Source organism: Callospermophilus lateralis, chromosome 2 (genome assembly GCF_048772815.1).
Source record: "Callospermophilus lateralis isolate mCalLat2 chromosome 2, mCalLat2.hap1, whole genome shotgun sequence".
Taxonomy (NCBI): Eukaryota; Metazoa; Chordata; class Mammalia; order Rodentia; family Sciuridae; genus Callospermophilus; species Callospermophilus lateralis.
This window is the reverse complement of record NC_135306.1, coordinates 135,671,915-135,692,652: the sequence shown is the minus strand read 5'-3', so window position 1 is coordinate 135,692,652 and position 20,738 is coordinate 135,671,915. Positions and strand designations below refer to the sequence as shown.

Here is a 20,738-nt window from a genome sequence, read left to right as displayed (position 1 = left end):
GTGTCTTTGTCTGGTTTAGGAATCAGGGTGATGTTGGCCTCATAGAATGAATTTGGAAGTTCTCCCTCTTTTTCTATTTCCTGAAATAGCTTGAAAAGTATTGGTATTAGTTCCTCTTTAAAGGTTTTGTAAAACTCTTCTGTATACCCATCCAGTCCTGGGCTTTTCTTAGTTGGTAATCTTTTGATGGTTTCTTCTATTCCCTCAGTTGATATTGGTCTGTTTAGGTTGTCAATATCCTCCTGACTCAATCTGGGCAGATCATATGACTTAAGAAATTTATCGATGCCTTCACTATCTTCTATTTTATTGGAGTATAAGGATTCAAAATAATTTCTGATAATCTTCTGTATTTCTGAAGTGTCTGTTGTGATATTGCCTTTTCATCTCGTATGCTAGTAATTTGAGTTCCCTCTCTTCTTCTCTTCATTACATGGCTAAGGGTCTGTTGATTTTATTTATTTTTTCAAAGAACCAACTTTTAGTTTTGTTAATTTTTTCAATTGTTTCTTTTGTTCCGATTTCATTAATTTAAGCTCTGATTTGAATTATTTCTTGCCTTCTACTTTTTTGCTGTTGTTTTGCTCTTCTTTTTCTAGGATTTTGAGATGAAGTATTAGATTATTTATTTGTTGGCTTTTTCTTTTTTTAAGGAATGAACTCCAAGCAATAAATTTTTCTCTTAGAACTGCTTTCAATGTGTCCCATAGATTCCGATATGTTGTGTCTGTGTTTTTATTTATGTCTAAGAATTTTTTAATTTCCTCCTTGATGTCTTCTATAACCCATTGATCATTCAGTAACCTATTGTTCATTCTCCAAGTGATGCATGATTTTTCCTTACTTCTTTTATAGTTGATTTTCAATTTCATTCCATTATGATCAGATAAGATGCATGGTATTATCTCTACTCCTTTAAATTGTTCTAAGAGTTGCCCTGTGACATAGTATATGATCTATTTTTGAGAAGGATCCATGTGCTGCTGAGAAAAAAGTGTAACTGCTTGATGTTTGGTGGTATATTCTATATATGTCAATTAAGTCTAGGTTATTAATTATGTTATTGAGTTCTATAGTTTCCTTATTCAACTTTTGTTTGGAAGATCTGTCCAGTGTTGAGAGTGATGTGTTGAAGTCTCCCATGATTATTGTATGGTGGTCTATTAGACTCTTGAACTTGAGAAGAGTTTGTTTGATGAACATAGCTGCACTATTGTTTGGGGCATATATATTTATGATTGTTATGTCTTGTTGGTGTATGGTTCCCTTGAGCAGTATGTAGTGTCCTTCTTTATCCCTTTTGATTAACTTTGGCTTGAAATCTATTTTATTTGATATGAGTATGGACACTCCTGCTTGTTTCCAAAGTCCATATGAGTGATATGATTTTTCCCAACCTTTCTCCTTCAGTCTATGTATGTCTTTTCCTATCAAATGCATCTCCTAAAGGCAGCATATTGTTGGGTCTTGTTTTGGATCCATTCTACTAGCCTGTGTCTCTTAATTGGTGAGTTTAAACCATTAATATTTAGGGTTATTATTGAGATATGGGTTATTCTTCCAGCCATATTTGTTTATTTATGCTACTAAACATGGTTTGTTTTCCTCTTTGATTATCCCCCCCCCCCTTTACTGTACTACCTCCCGCTGTTGGTTTTCATTGATATTTTTTATTTCCTCTTCCTGTAATATTTTGCCGAGGATGTTTTGAAGAGATGGTTTTCTAGCTGCAAATTTTTTTAACTTTTGTTTATCATGGAAGGTTTTAATTTCATCTTCCATCCTGTAGCTTAATTTCACTGGATACACAATTCTTGGTTGGAACCCATTTTCTTTCAGTGTTTGAAATATGTTATTCCAGGATCTTCTAGCTTTCAGAGTCTGTGTTGAAAGATCAGCTGTTATCCTGATTGGTTTACCCCTAAATGTAATCTGCTTCCTTTCTCTTGTAGCTTTTAAAATTCTCTCCTTATTCTGTATGTTGGGCATCTTCATTATAATGTGTCTAGGTGTGGATCTCTTATGATTTTGCACATTTGGTGTCCTGTAGGCTTCTAGGATTTGGGATTCTGTCTCATTCTTCAAGTCTGGGAAGTTTTCTTGTATTATTTCTTTGAATATTTTGCTCATTCCTTTGGTTTGGACCTCTATACCTTCCTGTATCCCAATGACTCTTAAGTTTGGTCTCTTTATGTTATCCCATATTTCTTGAATGTTCTGCTCATGGTTTCTTAACAGTTTTGCTGAGCTGTCTATGTTCTTCTCCAGTTGAAATACTTTGTCTTCATTGTCTGATGTTCTATCTTCTAAGTGTTCTACTCTGCTGGTAGTATTCTTAATTGAGTTTTTAAGTTGGTCTATTGCTTCCTGCATTTCTAGGATTTCTGTTTGTTTGTTTTTTATAACCTCTATTTCCCTGTATAATTGATCTTTTGCTTCTTGGATTTGTTTATGTAATTTATTGTCGAAGTGGTCGAAGTGGTCGAAGTGGTCTTTCATTGTCTGATTTTGCTGTCTAATGTCTTCCTTGAGACTCCAGATCATCTGAAGCCTGTATATCCTGAATTCTTTATCTGACATTCCATCTGCTGCACATATTACCTCTTCTAAAGTTGAGTTGACCTGCATTGCTTGTGGTCCTTTCTTTCCTTGTCTTTTCATACTGATCGCGTTTCTTTCTGCTTGGTGAAACTGTTGTGTTATTGATTTTCCCCCTATATATTTATATTGCTCTTGTATAGTTGCAAAGTCTCCCTCGCAGGCTTTGGCGGTGGTTCTGCCCCTCCTCCAATTGGGGCAATGTGCCTACCATGCCAGCAGGCCCCTGGGCCTGTACTTTCGGTGGGCCTGTTCTTCTGGTGGGTCGCAGGTCCGCCTACCTTGCAGGCGCGAGCAGCGGCTCTGCCCCTCTGCTGGCCGCTAGGCCTGTTCTGTCTGTTGGTTGCAGGTCTGTCTACCTAGCAGGCGCTGGTGGCTCCTCTGCCCTTCCCTCAACCGGGGCGATGTGTCTGGCGGGCCACTGGGCCTGTTTTGTCGGTGGTCACGGTTCCGCCTACCTTGCAGGCGCGTGGAGCAGCTGTGCCCCTCCGCGGGTTTCTGGGCCTGACCTGCCGGTGGGTGGCAGGTACACCTACCTTGCAGGTGTGGGGGATGGCTCTGCCACTCGGCGGGTTGCTGGGCCTGATCTGCTGGTGAGTCGCAGGTCTGCCTAACTTGCAGGCGCGGCGGCTCTGCCCCTCCCCTAACCGGGGCGATGTGTCTGGTGGGCCACTGGGCCTGTTCTGTCGGTGGTCACGGTTCTGCCTACCTTGCAGGCGCGTGGGGAAGCTGTGCCCCTCTGCAGGTTTCTGGGCCTGACCTGCCGGTGGGCCGCAGGTCCACCTACCTTGCAGGCGTGGGGGGGGTGGCTCTGCCACTCTACGGATTGCTGTGCCTGTTCTGCTGGTGGGTCGCGGGTCCGCCTACCTTGCAGGCGCGCGGTGGCTCTGCCCCTCCCCCAACCGGGGCAATGTGTCTGGCAGGCCGCTGGGCGTGTTCTGTTGGAGGTCACGGTTCCGCCTACCTTGGAGGCGCGTGGGGCAGCTGTGCCCCTCCGCAGGTTGCTGGGCCTGACCTGCCAGTGGGTCGCAGCCAATGCCATCTTTTATAACAGCAAATTTAGAAGTTTAGAGTTTTGGATTACGGTATTGTACTTAATTGAATGAATAATGCTGCCTCTTAGTGTGTGGTAATGTCAGCAATGTTATTTTTATCTCTGCATCCCATATAGTGAAGTCAAGATTTAAAAATTAATAGATGCTAAATGAATTCTAAAATGAATTATTTAAAATGCATGCAGGGCTCCATTTGAAGTCATACATCTCAGTTTCTTTTTTTTTTAATTTTTATTTGTTTTAATTAGTTACACATGAAAGTACAATGACCTTGACATATCACATATTTGAATCAGATGGGATATAATTTGTCATTTTTCTGAGAGTACAGTTTGCAGAATCACATTGGTCATGCAGTCACGTATATACACACAGCAATAATAATGTCTATTTCATTCTGCTATCCTTCCAGATACACGTCACTTTCTAACCTCTGCTATCAGCCTTACTCCCACCTTGTGCCTTGTAATTTAAAGTGCTTGCCTTGCATGCATAATACTTGTTTCAATCGCTAGTAGCACACACACACACACACACACACACACACACAAAATTTTTTTCATGTAATCTATGTTCACAACCATGGTAAAATTCTATATTAAATGAAAATACAAATAGCACATCCCCCATCCCCCACTTTACAACACAGGAATATCAAAATTTTCACTTATTGCATATAATTTCACTTTTTTTAAACAAAGTCTGGTTAACAAGGAGAAGATTCTAGTCTCATTATTTTTCTTTTGCATATATGTAACAAAACCATTAAAGATCTCCTAAATACTCAAAAAAAAAAAAGTAAAAAGAGTCAGGTATTTGTCTGACAGTGCAGATCACTGATAGAGTTCCTGGCTACCAAGCATGAGGCACTGAGAGTAAGCTGAGAGGGCAGAGAAGAAATGAATTCAAAACAGTATTCAATAAATTTTTGTTTAATAAAATATGATAGAAGAGTCTCCACTGTGCAAAATACATAAGTATGCAATTATATACAAAATGAGTCTTTCAAAGACCTTTGTCTTTAAAATAACCTCATCTTCTCTTGTCAAAATGGAGGCCATCAGTTGAAAAATTCTATTTTCTCCTCCACTAGTTTATCATCTCTACTTATTTTGTGTTTAACAAGATGCAAAACTTAAAGAAAGTTTAATTATAAAGAAAATTTACTAAGATTACAGTAGAGCCTGGCAGCCTTTTGACACTCTTCCTGGACACAATATTTATGATTGTGTTGATGGAGAAGAAGCAAGGGAAACATACTAAATACAAAGGGGAAGGATGTGGGCTGTTGGGTACTTAGTTAACAAAGAAAAACACAACATGCTGAAAAACTAAGCAGGATTTAGAAGTCAGATGAATTCTGAGTTTCTGACATATATTGATAACAATTTTGGACTCAATATAATTATGATAGATCAAAGCATCAGGTATGGTGAGTTAAGGACTAAGAAAATACACACATCCCAATGAAAGAGAAAGCAGCAAAGGAGACTAAGAAGGTCATGTCAGGAAACTACAATTTATGGTATTTAAAGCAGAGCAAAGCCTGATAAGTGAAAAACAATCAGTACATAAACTTTACCATAAATAAAAATTCTTTAAAGTTCCTCTCTCTCTCATCACAGCCACCATCTACTCTGAGGACAGGGCAGTGGCACTCCCTGTACCTAGTGAAGGGGTCAGCCCAAACAGTGCAAGGGCCACAAGGGTATGTATAGCTCATCATCTGCTACAGCATTTACCTCAATTACAAGAGGAAGAGCACCTCCAACTTCAAGGACAAACTTCAGGAAGGAAAAGAAAAGCAGAAGTTTGCCCAGGAGAGAGTGGGTTTTCCAAGTTACAGTATCTTAAAAATTCTAAAGCTGTTCATAAAGTCTTCCTTGAAGAAATACAGCTTGGTGAAGAGTTACTACCTCAAGGCAAACTTGAGAAAGCTGCAGACCATCTGACAAATGAAATTGTTGTGTGTGGACAGCTGCCTCAGTTGCTGCCTGTGTTAACTGCAAATTCTTCCACCACAGGTGTTGCAGATGTGCTAACCAAGCTCCCAAAGACTAGTCACAGAGTTTTAAGCACTCAGAACTTGGTTGAAGATCATGGGAAATGAAAAACAAATCCTGAAATGATAGTCTCACTGAAAAAGATTTTTAAAATTCTTAACTTTTAAATTTCATAATTTGAAAGTTAAACAGCTCTGGGGGGAAAATGGCAAATATGTTTGTGATAGAATGTCCTACACTGAAGTCTATCAAAGTTAATGTTTACTTTGCATAGACCCATTTGTATATCTTTCCCTTTGAAAAATGTATCTTGGTAGAGAATCTTTTTCTCATTTAATACACACACTGTGAGTCACCAATATACCATTAAAATATACAGAGTACATAACATTTCTTAGGTTAAAAACACCCAGATCTCAGTTTGAAGATAGGCCAGAAAAAAATTGTAGAAGATAGCTAAAGTATAGACATCTTTTTAAGTTAGTACATTTTACTGTGAATCAGAAAACTGCATAAAAACTTGATCTTTTTGAAAACCAAGCAGTACAATCTTTGAGAGACCATTTTTTAAAAAAATTAAATATCTTATACACATTGGGTGGGCTGATATTCTCTATTAATACCTTTACCTCTGGTCTATGTATCAATCTTGAAATGTTTTATTTAAATTAGTGAGCTTAATGTGTTCAGGGTATGTTTCTTCTGCTTGCATTAGTATTTTCAAATTGATCTTTTTAAAAATTGCATAATATCTTGTTGATTTTCACTGAAAGTAAATAGTTCTATTACTATTCTATAAACTAATCTGACACTTAATATTTAGTTAACATATCTCTAAACTCACATCTGGTATTCTTAGGAGACAAACATTTTAGGCCTCTTTCTCAGGTACCCTCTGGGGTTGTGGTCCTGAACCTTTAAACAGTGCTTCCTGCTGGTGACACAGCATGCTTTCCAGGGGTGATGACCTGTACAAACAAGCTGGTTAGTGAGTTATACTGGTAGATCCCAAAAGCAGTGTGGTGATGACTGGCCAGAGTTTGAACACAGGCAAGAAACAATCCTCTGGTGAAGCTGAGAATAGATAGAGAGTCAGAGGGAGAATAGAAACATGAAAGGGGAGGATCACATAGCCCAGCAGGAAAAGAATGGGCCCAGAGAAATGAGGGCTGGCTGGAGGGGTGAGGGACATCTTAAATTGACCATATTAGTAGTGCACCATGATCTGGGTATCACTGGACTCTGTGAAGAAAATTGACTTTTCCAGCATTTGAAAAGGCAGTGAGTGATAGAGACCATTTTCTTATTTAAATGATAAGTTTGGAGCTTCAAAAGTAATTACTTTTCCTTTTTCTTCTTTTGCTTATTTCTTTCTTTCTTTCTTTCTTTCTTTCTTTCTTTCTTTCTTTCTTTCTTTCTTTCTTTCTTTCTCTCCTCCTCCTCCTCCTCCTCCTCCTCCTCCTCCTCCTCCTTCTTCTTCCACCAGAGATTAAGCCCAGGAGGCACTTAACCACTAAACCAAAATTTCAGCCCTTTTGATTCAAGATCACTCTAAGTTACTTAGCCACATTGAGTTGCTGAAGATGACATAGAACTTGGGACCCTATTGCCTCAGATTCCTGAGCCACTGGGATTTCAGGTGTGTGCCATCATGCCGGCTAACAACTACCACTTTTGAAAGATACCTCTGGTTAAAAACAGAAATCAGCTGTCTTTTCCTCAGAAACATGATTGCTGAACCCTCCTCATTCCTATCTTGAGTTTTACTTAGTGGTGAAACCAGGAAGTCCTGATGCTGGACAAATGATACTCAGGAATTGAGAATAAAGGAATCCTACATTTAAGTAGTGAAATAGCATCTTGAATGCCATGAGTTGACATTGCACACTTACATACAAGTGTGCAAAAATATGATAGTTAACTTTTAAAACCACAAATTTATTATTTTAAGAAGAAAATGGCCTTGATCACTTACTGACTCTACTGCTGGAGTGAAGTCAGTTTTCTTCAGAGAGCCCAGTGATACCCAGCTCACAGTGCACTACTTTGAAATGAAACCTGTATTTGGTCATATGATATACATCTTTGGAAAAAGATCAATTGTTTCATTATAATTTACACTTAAAGTGAAAGACCAATTAAAATATAGACCATCCTGGGGGTAGGAGTGCTTCTGTGAACAAATAACTAGAACTATGTTTATATTTTAAGTGAAGTATATAAAACTTACTGTAGTGTGCATGATAGGCAATCAGTAAATATTTGATTCCTCTTAACTCTGAGTAAGTTTGATATTTTTACCATCTTCTACCTGTTTTATGACCATTTCAAATTGATGTAGGGACCTTAGTGTTAATGAAATTCAGAAAAAATGATGAGAAGACTGGTGTATCATGCGGATAACACACCCAATCCTTTTTACTTGCAATGTAAAAAAAAAAAAAAAAAGGTTTTGTTTTCACTTGTGCCCTCAGTTTTTTACAAAGAAGTTTTCCTATACCTTGGCAGCCTTATGATTCCCTTCTTGGGACCAATATTATGATTGTGTATTGAGAGAGCAGGTCACATTCACTGTGCTGATGGAGAAGAGGGGAAGAGATTACAATGAAGATAGGATGTGGACATTGTTTGTGTGTGTGTGTGTGTGTGTGTGTGTGTGTGTGTGTGTGTGTTATCATTGCCAAAGAAGAACTTATATGAGCCAAAATTATTTTGTATTCTCTTTACCCTCTTGGATTTACGAATTCCTTAAGACTCAGCTCAGTCATCACTGGAAGAAGGGGAACCTGCCTTTCCTAAGTTGTGTTACTGGGTGTTTAACTCAGGGATAAATTTGGAATCCTTATGCCTCAACCTCCCAGAGTAACTTGAATTTAAAAGCATGCACCCCTCTACTTTCATGTTAGTTACTACTTTGTAAAGCTAACCACTTATTGAAACATCTCATTACTGTAATCTTTTCCATATAACAATTCATTATTAGTTTTATTCAGTTAATTACTAGTTAGTAATTTATTTAGATATAAAATTTGTGTAGATAAAATATATCTTTAAAAATATGTTGAAGCTACCAAGTGTGGTGACACATGCCTGTATTCCTAGAGACTCAAGAGACTGAGGCAGAAGGGTCCAAGGTTTGAGGTCAGCCTCAGCAACTTTGTGAGGCTCAGTCTCAAAAAAAATATGAAAAGTGCCAATATGAAGCTCAGTGGTTAAGTGTGCCAAGTGCCCCTGAGTGCAATCTCTGGTACTTTGTAAAAAAAAAAAAAAAGAAAAGAAATCTTATATAGCCAAATAGTCTTTGTTCGTATGTCATTTTTTGAATCATGATATATTTTGACAAATTTAAGTTTACTCAAATTGCTTCAAACAAGATCATTACTTTTTTTTTCATTTTTGTGCCTTTGTTATATTCCTAAATTCAAAATCAAATCAGCATGCCAGATAATTGAATCTGTACTTTTACTTTTCTCAAATTACCCCCAATAAATCATTGGTCTTCCAATTTTCAATTCTAAAGGCTGGTAAAAATTTGGCAGGAGTGAAAGGATTTAAATGGCCAGGAGGAAAGGGAAGATGATAAAGGATTCTAGATAATAAAGAAGAAAGGACAGACATTTGTGAGAAGAGAAAAATGTATGTTCAAGTAGTAGGTTAAAATATTATCAGCTATGAAAATAGGACTGAGAGAAAGCTGTATAATAGAAATTTAAATATAACATTTCCTATGGGGTATATTTGAGAAATCACACAGAGAGTGGGAATGTTGTTCAGTGGTAGAAAGATTGTCCTGGGTTCTATCACCAGGGCCAGAGAGAGAGAGAGAGAGAAAAAGAGAAAAACCAGCACTAAGTGTGTCTGTAATGTATTAAGGAGATTGGTAAAAGAGTTAAATGGATCAAGGAATGGACTTGACCTTTTTTTCTTATGATACTCGATCCTGCATAAACCTAATCAGGATGGGGCTTTAAGAGTCCCATATAATATAAAGGTTTCCTGAAGAAAAAAAAAAAGAGGCACTTGAAGTTGACTAGACTGTGGAAATCTCAGGAGGTTTCAGCTGTTGTCCAGAGAGCCCAGAAAACACAGAACCCATGAGCCACTTAGATGAATTTTCCTGCAACCACTAACAAGACCAATTATAGAGTCTTCAGGTGAGTACAAAGTTCTCAGTAAATGAACTCATACTTTTTCCTTACTTTTTTTTTCTAAATTCACTTGTCAGAAGGCTTTACAAATAGGTGCTGAAGCATATTTAATAAAAATCATGTAATTATTTTTAGTTCATGCTTTAGCTACATAATTTTAATCTATCATCGTTTTGAAATGCAGAAGTTAATATATTTCATTTTATGTTCCATGTGTGTACAAATTGTAAATTTATGGAGAAAAAAACTTTTGATGTCATGTAGTTCTATTTTGAGAGTAGGATCTAAGCTTAATTGGAAAACACTGAAGAATTCACAGAATGCTGTTTTCAGGAACTTCAGGTTACAGCTTTTGTCCAGAAATGGTAGAAAGGTGGATACCTAAATTTCTGTAGGACAGGAATCTCTTTAACCTTCATACTTCATAACTCTGGTCCTTATCCAAGTTAGTAAGAATGAAGGGGGTTTGGCATGACAGATTTTTGTTTCTGCTAATTGTCTGAAGTGAATGGAAAGAAAACCATAAGGGCAACAGAAAACCTGTTCACTGAATAGAATCAGAAATAAACAATGTAATTTCCAAGAAAAACAATTTTCTTCAGGAGGAATTATAAGTTATAATACATGTCATTAAGCTTTGGTTTCAAAAGCATGGAATTTAACCATATAACTTCTATTGAAATTGAAAAATCAATTTGAAAACATTTATTAGTCTAGCATTTATGAGCTCCATTGTTTGGATGGAGTTTTATAAATTACCACACAACATACAATATTTAAGTATCTGAGACCTGGTATTTCATGAATTCCCACTATTCAAGTAATTCACAATACATGCTAAGGAAACTTGGCAGTTATTTTTATTTGCTAACTGAATTTGTGGCCTCTGGTTATAATTGCAAAAAATGTTGCTCTCTAGGTCAGGTTTGAATTGTGTAGTGCTTGAAAATTTTTAGTTTTCTTATTTGTTTTGGGAGAATAATTTGTAGTATTTCAAATTTTGCTGGTAAAATAACAACTTGGTGGTATATTTTTACAATGTTTAATATATATATATATATATATATATATATATATATATATTATATGTGTGTGTATGTATGTATGTGCATATATATATATAATATATATATGCATATATATATATATATATATATATATATATATATATATAATATATATATATTCCCCTCCCCCGTTGGCTAATGGAGTTATCCTATTCCTTATGTGAAGTTTGATGTTAAATTATAAGCTTGAGTGAAATAATTGCTTTTCATGTTTTATAAATTTAACTTGTGTCCCTATAAACTTTTGCATATGCATCTCTTATAGCACATAGGATACTGATTTCCACATTTTCCTGGCCACCCCGACTGTAGAAAGTTTGTTATGTGCCTTATTGGTCTATGAATCCCTGGCATTTACAAAGGCTCTTAAAAAGTGTAGCTGCTCCAAAAGGTATCTGAATTGCACTTGTTGAAAATTAGTTCATTTGATTTTCATTAATAGAAAATACAAACACTTTATACCATTATTGTTCAATTATCTGTAAATAACTGGGGAATGTTAGTTTAGTTTGCTGCCTGATTTTGGTACAACTTGTAATATTCTGGGTATAGAGTTCCATAAAAGTGCAGAATTGTAAAATAGGTCATGTTTTACTTCCTTATTTTTCTCATTTATGAAACCAGAAAATGAGTGTAATGTGTAACACAATTACACAAATAATTGGTTGAATAAAATATTTATATTATATTTTATATGCATATATACATATATTACTTAATGGCTTTGACAATCTTTCTGACAAGAAGAAGTCCTAAGAAGGATACATTCTGGGGGCTGGGATTGTGGCTCAGAGGGAGAGCACTTCCCTTGCATGCATAAGGTGCTGTTTTTGATCCTCAGCCCCACATAAAAATAAAACACAGATATTGTGTCCTCCTATAACTAAAAATATAGATATTAAAAAAGAATATATTCCCTTAACCAGTTCACTTCCTTTCATTTTTCTTTTCTAAGAAAAGGGAAAATATATGCTTTTGAGAGTCACCTAGCCCAATTTAGAAAAGTAGACAAAACAAAATTATACATTTTCTAAAGAAAATGGTTTGATAATAATTTGATGCGGTCTTCTTTTCTATGTACCTTATGGACTTTTCTTAATGTAGTCATTCCCATACATAATAACATGAGAATTTCTATTTAATGTCAGAAACTAATTATTGTAATTAATTTATTTATTCATTTGCTGGACCACTGGGTGACACCCCAACTCCACAGTTTTTAAGGACTGCTAATATAAAGATTGCATTTCTTGTTTTGTGTAACTATAATTAACTCCCTGGTTAACAACAGACATGTAAGTTTTACTGCATCTATTTTTTAAAGTATTTTCCTTTCTTCCATTAATTTGTGTAGCTTCAAAGCCCTGATGAAGGTTTTAAAGGCAAATCTCTTTATGAGAGCTGGAATAAAAAGAGTCCTTCACCTGACTTCAGTGGCATGCCCAGGTAAACAAAACAGCAACCCAGCTTTCTGCTCGATTTGATTTTATTGACTAGGATTGTTTAGAAAATATCAGAATATTTTCTTTCAATAATAAATTTAAAAATTAAATTTCAAAATGCTCTAAGATCAGATAAAACAAATACTTAAGAGTCTCAAATCCAATATTACGATGTGTTTTTAAGTTAAATCTGTTGGCTATCAAAAAATGAGTGTTATTAGAAGGGGTACTTGCATATGGTACATAAATATAAAGTTAGAATAGAGATAATGGTAAAAAGTAATTCTCATCATATTTCTATCACCTTATCACTTGTGTTTTTCTGAACACCACACAGTTAACAGATACTTTGGTTACTCTAATATTGAACACAAGCGTTATTTCTGCATTGGTTGTATCCTCACAAGCAAGGCAAAAGAACTATCTCAGTTGTTTGAGAATGTTGATATCAACAACATGTATAATTTAAAGTAATAAGGGAATAATTTACAACTGAATTACCTGAAAAAACTGGTTGCTTATTTCACTTTATCACATACCACAAATACAGATGTTAAATGAAATAATCTAAAGGAAAATATTTTCAAATTTTAGGAATCTTTTTTAAAAGGAACTTATAAAATAGTCAAAAAAAACTGGATATTTTGTGATCAAATTAATGTTTCTCTCATTATTTTCTGCATGTTTAAGAGTGTCATAATAGGAATGGACTTTAGTTTAATTGATCTTTAATCTAGAATTGATGAAAAATTACTCTAAAATAATTCTGTTTTCCCCCCCCAAAAGGATTAGTAAATTGGGGTCTGGTAATGATTTCGAGGTGTTCTTCCAAAGACTCAGAATTGCTTCAGGCAGATCACAATATACTAACGATTGGGTAATTGTCTTTCACTAAATTCTTCAAGATTATTTATGAATCTATTTTAGCCAAACAAATAATTTTGACTTCAAAAAGTGGCTCAAGCATTAAAGGAGGTGAGGAATATGAAGGAAGAAAGGAGACATGGTAGGGCTTGGCAGTGCTGGTCCTATGTGGGGTGGGTCCTGCATCTGATGTCTGAGCCCTTGTTCACTGCCCCTGGCCCCAGTATTTCTGACTGAAAACTTCTTTATGTTATATTAAATATATTTTCTGTTTTATTTGGTAGCATTGCATTCATAAAGTCATTTAAGTCCTATAGGAATTGTCTCTTAAAATGTTTATATTAGTGCATTATAGTTATATGTAATATTTGGGTTCATTTTGATATAGTCATAGAGGCATGGAATATAATTTGTTCCATATCAGTCCCCAATGCTTCTTCTTGCCGTCCCCTCCTCCTTTCCCATTTTGCTTCTTCTAGTCTAATGACCATCCTTCTATTTATTTATCATTTTGTTAAAATCGGTGCTTTGTAGAACATAAAGATGGAATGCAGCTATACGCACATGACATAATATCTTTACTTTTAATACCATTCAAAATTAATCCATATAAATACCTACATAAACATTTCTATTTTTGTCTCTTATAGATCCAATTATTATATTAATCTTTAAAAAACAAGTGACATAATGCACAACGAAGATATGAGTCATATGCCATTCCTTTTGTTGTTGCTGCTACTATAAGTTTATATTTTTATTTTTATCAAAATAACATGGATGCATAGTTTATAAAACCTCATGACTAAAACTAGTAGCTTCTTATATCAGTTTGGTACTTGTCCCACTTGATTTCTATTTGTCAGATGAAAAGTCTTTCAACTTTTACTTTTTAATATGTATCTACCTCCATCTTTATAAATTATCAACAACAAATAAATGATCAATATCAAAAATTCAAGCACCTTGGAAAATGATCAAAAGGCATAAATAAGCAGTTTGAAGTTTTTCTTTTCTTTTTCTTTCATTCTTTCTTTCTTTTTTTAATGTACTGAGATCTAGAACCCATGGGATTTTACCACTGAACTGTATTCCCAGTCCCCTTTTTACAATTTTTAGTTTGAGGCAGGATCTTCCTAAGTTGCCCAGGCTAGCCTTGAACTTATGATCCTATTGCCTCAGCCTTCCAAGTTTCTGGGATTACAGGCATGCACCACTGTGCCTAGATGAAAAGTCCTTCCTTCTTGGCTTTTTCTTTTACTGTTGACTTTCCTTATACCTGTCTGACCATACCTCCCTCTCCATAGTGAGATTCTGCATTTACTTCTGAACCCTCACTGCTTGGACAGTCTACTTTTCCACACACTGTTCATCAGAGAATAATTTTTTAATAGAATTTCAGTCTTTAAAAAATTCCACATATTTCCCTATGTAATATTGTCATTTGGGCTGGGGATGTGGCTCAAGCGGTAGCGCGCTCGCCTGGCATGCGTGTGGCCTGGGTTCAATCCTCAGCACCACATACAATGATGCTGTGTCCGCTGATAACTAAAAAAATGAATATTAAAATTCTCTCTCTCTCTTTAAAAAATATTGTCATGTTTATTTACTTACTTCTAATAGTTCTGTCTTCTTAAATTATTTTTATTCAAATGCAACACTTTTCTTGACTTTTCCTCAGTCTCCTAAAACATTTTCACATCTCTGCTATGGTTAAAGACAAGTCTGTAAGGTGACTCCAAAAGAATGTTTTTATAATATTGTTTATGTCACACATGCATATATTTTACTTAGTGCAAGCCTAGAGTGAGTTTAAATACTGTAATAGTAGACACATAGTAAGTAGCACATTGAGGTATTTAAGTACTTCCTTTTATTTATTATTAGTCAAACATTAACAGTAAATAAAGTGCTATATATTTTATTATAAGCTATCTTACAAGAGATACGTGTTTCTTTTGTGGAAAATGCACAAATTCAGCAGCTATCCATTGTATCATAGTGTCTATGAAACATATGAGTTGGTGGAAACATTTTATTATCCTATGTTTAAATATCACCTCACCGTGGCCCAGGTTCGAGGAGCAATGGTGTTTGAATTGGCCAATTCCATAGTGCTTCCTTTTGACTGTCGAGATTATGTTGTAGTTTTAAAAAAGTATGCTGACAAAATCTACAATATTTCAATGAAACATCCACAGGAAATGAAAACATACAGTGTATCATTTGGTATGTTGCACATCCTCTTTCCAATGTCATTATTTGTATGTTTCCAGTAATTTCTGAAATGCAATGACCTTCCTTAGGACATTTTTTTTTGTTTTATTCCAACAGTAGTTTTCTTTTTCTTTTTTTTATTGGTTGTTCAAAACATTACAAAGCTCTTGACATATCATATTTCATACATTAGATTCAAGTGGGTTATGAACTCCCATTTTTACCCCAAATACAGATTGCAGAATCACATCGGTTACACATCCACATTTTTACATAATGCCATATTAGAAACTGTTGTATTCTGCTACCTTTCCTATCCTATACTATCCCCCCTCCCCTCCCCTCCCATCTTCTCTCTCTACCCCATCTACTGTAATTTATTTCTCTCCTTGTTTTTTTCCCATTCCCCTCACAACCTCTTATATGTAATTTTGTAAAACAATGAGGGTCTCCTTCCATTTCCATGCAATTTCCCTTTTCTCTCCCTTTCCCTCCACCTCATGTCTCTGTTAAATGTTAATCTTTTCCTCCTGGTCTTCCTACCTGCTCAGTTCTTAGTTGCTCTCATTATATCAAAGAAGACATTTGGCATTTGTTTTTTAGGGATTTGCTAGCTTCACTTAGCATAATCTGCTTTGTGCCATCCATTTCCCTGCAAATTCCATGATTTTGTCATTTTTTAGTGCTGCATAATTCTCCATTGTGTATACATGCCACATTTTTTTTTTATCCATTCATCTATTGAAGGGCATCTGGGTTGGTTCCACAGTCTAGCTATTGTGAATTGTACTGCTATGAACATCGATGTGGCAGTATCCCTGTAGTACGCCCTTTTAAAGTCTTCAGGGAATAGTCCGAGAAGGACAATAGCTGGGTCAAATGGTGGTTCCATTCCCAGCTTTCCCAGGAATCTCCATACTGCTTTCCAAATTGGCCACACCAATTTGCAGTCCCACCACACTTGTTGTTTGCCTTCATAATGGCTGCTAATCTTACTGGAGTGAGATGGTAACTTAGGGTGGTTTTGATTTGCATTTCTCTGACTGCTAGAGATGGTGAGCATTTTTTCATGTACTTGTTGATTGATTGTATGTCCTCCTCTGAGAAGTGTCTGTTCAGGTCTTTGGCCCATTTGTTGATTGGGTTATTTGTTATCTTATTGTTTATTTTTTTGAGTTCTTTGTATACTCTGGATATTAGGGCTCTATCTGAAGTGTGAAGAGTAAAAATTTGTTCCCAGGGGGTAGGCTCCCTGTTTACCTCTCTTATTGTTTCTCTTGCTGAGAAAAAAACTTTTTAGTTTAAGTAAGTCCCACTTGTTGATTCTTGTTATTAACTCTTGTGCTATGGGTGTCCTATTAAGGAATTTGGAGCCCGACCCCACAATATGTAGATCGGAGTCAACTTTTTCTTCTATCAGACGCAGAGTCTCTGATTTGATATCAAGTTCCTTGATCCATTTTGAGTTAACTTTTGTGCATGGTGAAAGGAGGGGATTCAGTTTCATTTTGTTGCATATGGATTTCCAGTTTTCCCAACACCCTTTGTTGAAGATGCTATCCTTCCTCCATTGCATGCTTTTAGCCCCTTTATCAAATATAAGATAGTTGTAACTTTGTGGATTCGTCTCTGTATCCTCTATTCTGTACCATTGGTCCACCCGCCTGTTTTGGTACCAGTACCATGCTGTTTTTGTTACAATTGCTCTGTAATATAGTTTGAAATCTGGTATCCCTATACCGCCTGATTCAGACTTCCTGCTTAGAATTGTTTTTGCTATTCTGGGTCTTTTATTTTTCCATATGAATTTCATGATTGCTTTATCTATTTCTACAAGAGATGCCGTTGGGATTTTGATTGGCATTACAGTAAACTTATAGAGAACTTTTGGTAATATCGCCATTTTGATGATGTTAGTTCTGCCTATCCATGAACAGGGTATATTTTTCCATCTTCTATGATCTTCTTCTATTTCTCTCTTTAGGGTTCTGTAATTTTCATTGTATAAATCTTTCATCTCTTTCGTTAGGTTGATTCCCAAGTATTTTATTTTATTTTTTGAGGATATTGTGAATGGGGTGTTTTTCCTCATTTTCATTTCAGAAGGACATTTATTTTTTATTTTTGTTCTACATGATGAAGTATTCTGTCTACTTGTGCAAATGTACTTTTCGTGTCATGACTGCTCATATACCTTGTAAGACACAAAAGAGGATGATCTTCTATATTCTCATTTTTTAACCTGTGTTAAAATATCATTAGAAATTGAATTCTTAAAGCTTTTGATGATTCCAACTTCTGTTTCAGATGCACTGTTTTCTGCAGTAAATAATTTTACAGAAATTGCTTCTAAGTTCAGCAAGAGACTTCAAGATTTAGACAAAAGCAAGTAAGTTCTACATTTATTTATGTATATAATGGATATAATTAACAGGAAATACAAGTTGACATCTTGGTTACAAAAGCATCTTTGGGACATTTTGACTGTGTTTGTGTCCACTCTACAGCACCCTGTGCAGGGTTGCCTACCTCCTAAGGACCTATCTCTGACATTGCTTAGTGAACTGTGCTGCTCAGAGATGCCAGTGTCTTCTTGCTGCCAACAGAGGAGGAACAACATACCACCTAAACACTGAAGGGTCCTCCATGTGTTACCCCAGCTCTTTTTTTTTAATCTCTTGCTCTTTCATTGTCTGTGCCTCACACTTCAAACAAATTCTCTTATTTCCAAAAACATAACTTCTTTCTATCTCTTCTTGAAGTTATTACCTCCATGCAGAAATCCTCATCTGCACCTCCAGCTGGTAAAATTCAATTTATCCAGAATATGAATTAATTTGAAATCATTATTTATGTTAAACATTATATATGTGAAAATTATATATGTTAAACATTAGGATTAATCCTATGTAAAATCATAAATGTAAAACAATTTGAACAAAATTTTAAAGTTGATAATGTGACAATACTAAAATACTATCAACTATGCAAACTGCAAATTTCAAACTCAGCATAGAGTTCTTATACTTTAACTTAGTATTTCCACTTATTTTTTTCCTTAAGGATATAGTCTCAAGTTTTGATTAAAAAGATATTACCTAGAGAAAGATAAGAATTATAAAATTATAATATCAAATAAATAAAAACAACCTAATACCCAGTAGGGGAAGAATTTAGTGAAAGATCTCCACCAATTTGAACATTTTATAACCATTAAAAAATAATCATTCCCCAACACCAGACACACAAAAACCAAAACAAAAATGATCATTATAAATATTATATATGTGAATATAATAACATGTGAGTTAAACCAAAAACATAAAAACTATGTAGGTTAAATTTTTGACTTAACAGAAAAACTTCAGGGGAATAAAGCAATTAGTATAATCATTGTGTTATATTGACACTAGTATATAGGGAGAAGATTTTTTATTCTTTATATTTTTCTCCAAGTTTTTTATGTATAAAAAATAAGAGAAATGCCTTTTTAAGGGGATCCCAAACACCATATATTCTACAAAACTGATTTTTCTATCTTTAAAACAAATGATGTTTCTTTCTCCCTCTGACAGACTACCTCATGGCTTGAATTATGTCTTCTGATGGAACTCAGCTTGACTATCTTTGAGTATTTCTCTTTGTGCCTGTTCTCTTTATATGATAATTAAGATACAGTGTGTGTGTTTCTTTGATGATTAGGAATCCTGGAACACGTGTATGTTGCATATAATAACAGTAAATGTCAAATAAGGAAATAAAGTGCATGTTGAGTTTCTAGACTGAAACTTTGAAATCTAAAAAGACACTTTTGGCCCTTCTTTTCTTACATCAATGTTTTTGCTCATCAGAGAACATGAGTTGTTGACTCTAGTACCTTCAGGTTTACATAATAGTCAACCTTAAAATATATAATTCTCTGGTCCTCCCTGGAGAGGCTGCCATGCTCCAGGAGTGAAAAGACTGTTTACTTAGCTGTCTTGAGTATTAGCAGCCCAGGGTTACTCCAAGTTGAATTCAGGTACTATTTAAAGAACCTCTGAAGACTTTTAGTGGCAGTTACAAGATGAGAAATCCAGACAGAAAAAGGGAGAGATACAAATAGAGATAGAGATGGAGATGGAGATGGAGACAAGAGAGTATAGTTGGGTAAGAGGAAAGGAGAGAAAGAGAGAAATAAAAAGAAGTGAGTGTGTGTGTTTGTGTACTTACCTGTGTGGATTCACATGACCTCTTGCATTTACAGCAATGCTTTGTGAATTTGATTCAGAAACCTGTAACTTCATATTGAAATTATCTTTCACTCTAATCCCCTTTGTTTATATGGGTTGCTAACAGATAAAGTCTATGCCTCCTTTATACTTTCAAAAATACTGAATTCATTATGATAAAAAATAAATGTTGAACATAACTTAAATCTAAATTATGGGATCTTAGTTATTTCTATTTTTGTTTTGTTTACATAGTGCAGCCAATAGGACAACATTGGTGACTTTCTATTTTACTCAACAACTTTCTATTTGCAAACTTGGGCAACTTAATAAGCTATTGATTCTTAGTTCTATCATTTTTAAAGTGGAGCTATTGCTGGGCACAGTGATACACACCTGTAATCCTAGCAACTCAGGAGGATGAGGCAGAAGGATCATCAGTTCCAGACTAGCCTCAGTAACTTAGTGATGCTCTAAACAATTTAGTGAGACCCTGTCTAAAAATTTCAAACAAAGTAGAATTAAGACACCTGGGGGATGTGGCTTAGTGGCTAAGTACCCCTAGGATCAATCCTCAATTGATCAATCCCCAATTTAATTAAGTAATTAAAGTCAATATTTTTTATAAAATGGAGGTAGTATCTTTCCAACATGAAGGATTGGCCTGAAGATTAAAAATAATATATTATGTTAGCATTCAGAACAGTGATTACTAAATGTAGTTATTGTTAAAAACAACATAAAAATTAAGAGCAAATTAAACCAATGAATAAAACAATTATTCCTTTTCTAGTTTGTTAATTAAATTATGGCACAAGCAATTTATTGAATTCAAAACTCACTGTGAAACTATTTAGGACTGTTAGATTAATTTTGATTATGCTGAATCATTTTTATTACAAAGCAACCATACCACCAGCATTTGCAATGCAAATTCTGTGGTATTGTTGGATACATTGTAGGCTTTCCACTACCTTTGAAAGAACACAAAGACACCATCTTTTATGCTCATGAAAGTTTACCCTTAATAACAAGAAAATGTCATGAATTGTCACTTAAAAATATTTATAATTTGCCTGACATCTTACAAAACATTTATAAATTGTCTCATTTAAATATTGATATGACTTCCA

The 20,738-nt window shown here is 35.1% G+C and overlaps 1 protein-coding gene across 1 annotated transcript in view; it reads left to right on the top strand.

Moving 5' to 3' along the window:
• Nucleotides 1-20,738, top strand: part of LOC143641391 (putative N-acetylated-alpha-linked acidic dipeptidase) — a 306,658-nt gene that overhangs the window by 198,574 nt on the left and 87,346 nt on the right. Inside the window, exons 10-12 of the mRNA XM_077108689.1 lie at nt 13,100-13,191; nt 15,143-15,406; nt 17,702-17,783. Coding sequence (XP_076964804.1) covers nt 13,100-13,191; nt 15,143-15,406; nt 17,702-17,783 — 438 coding nt within the window. The remainder of the gene's footprint in view (nt 1-13,099; nt 13,192-15,142; nt 15,407-17,701; nt 17,784-20,738) is intronic.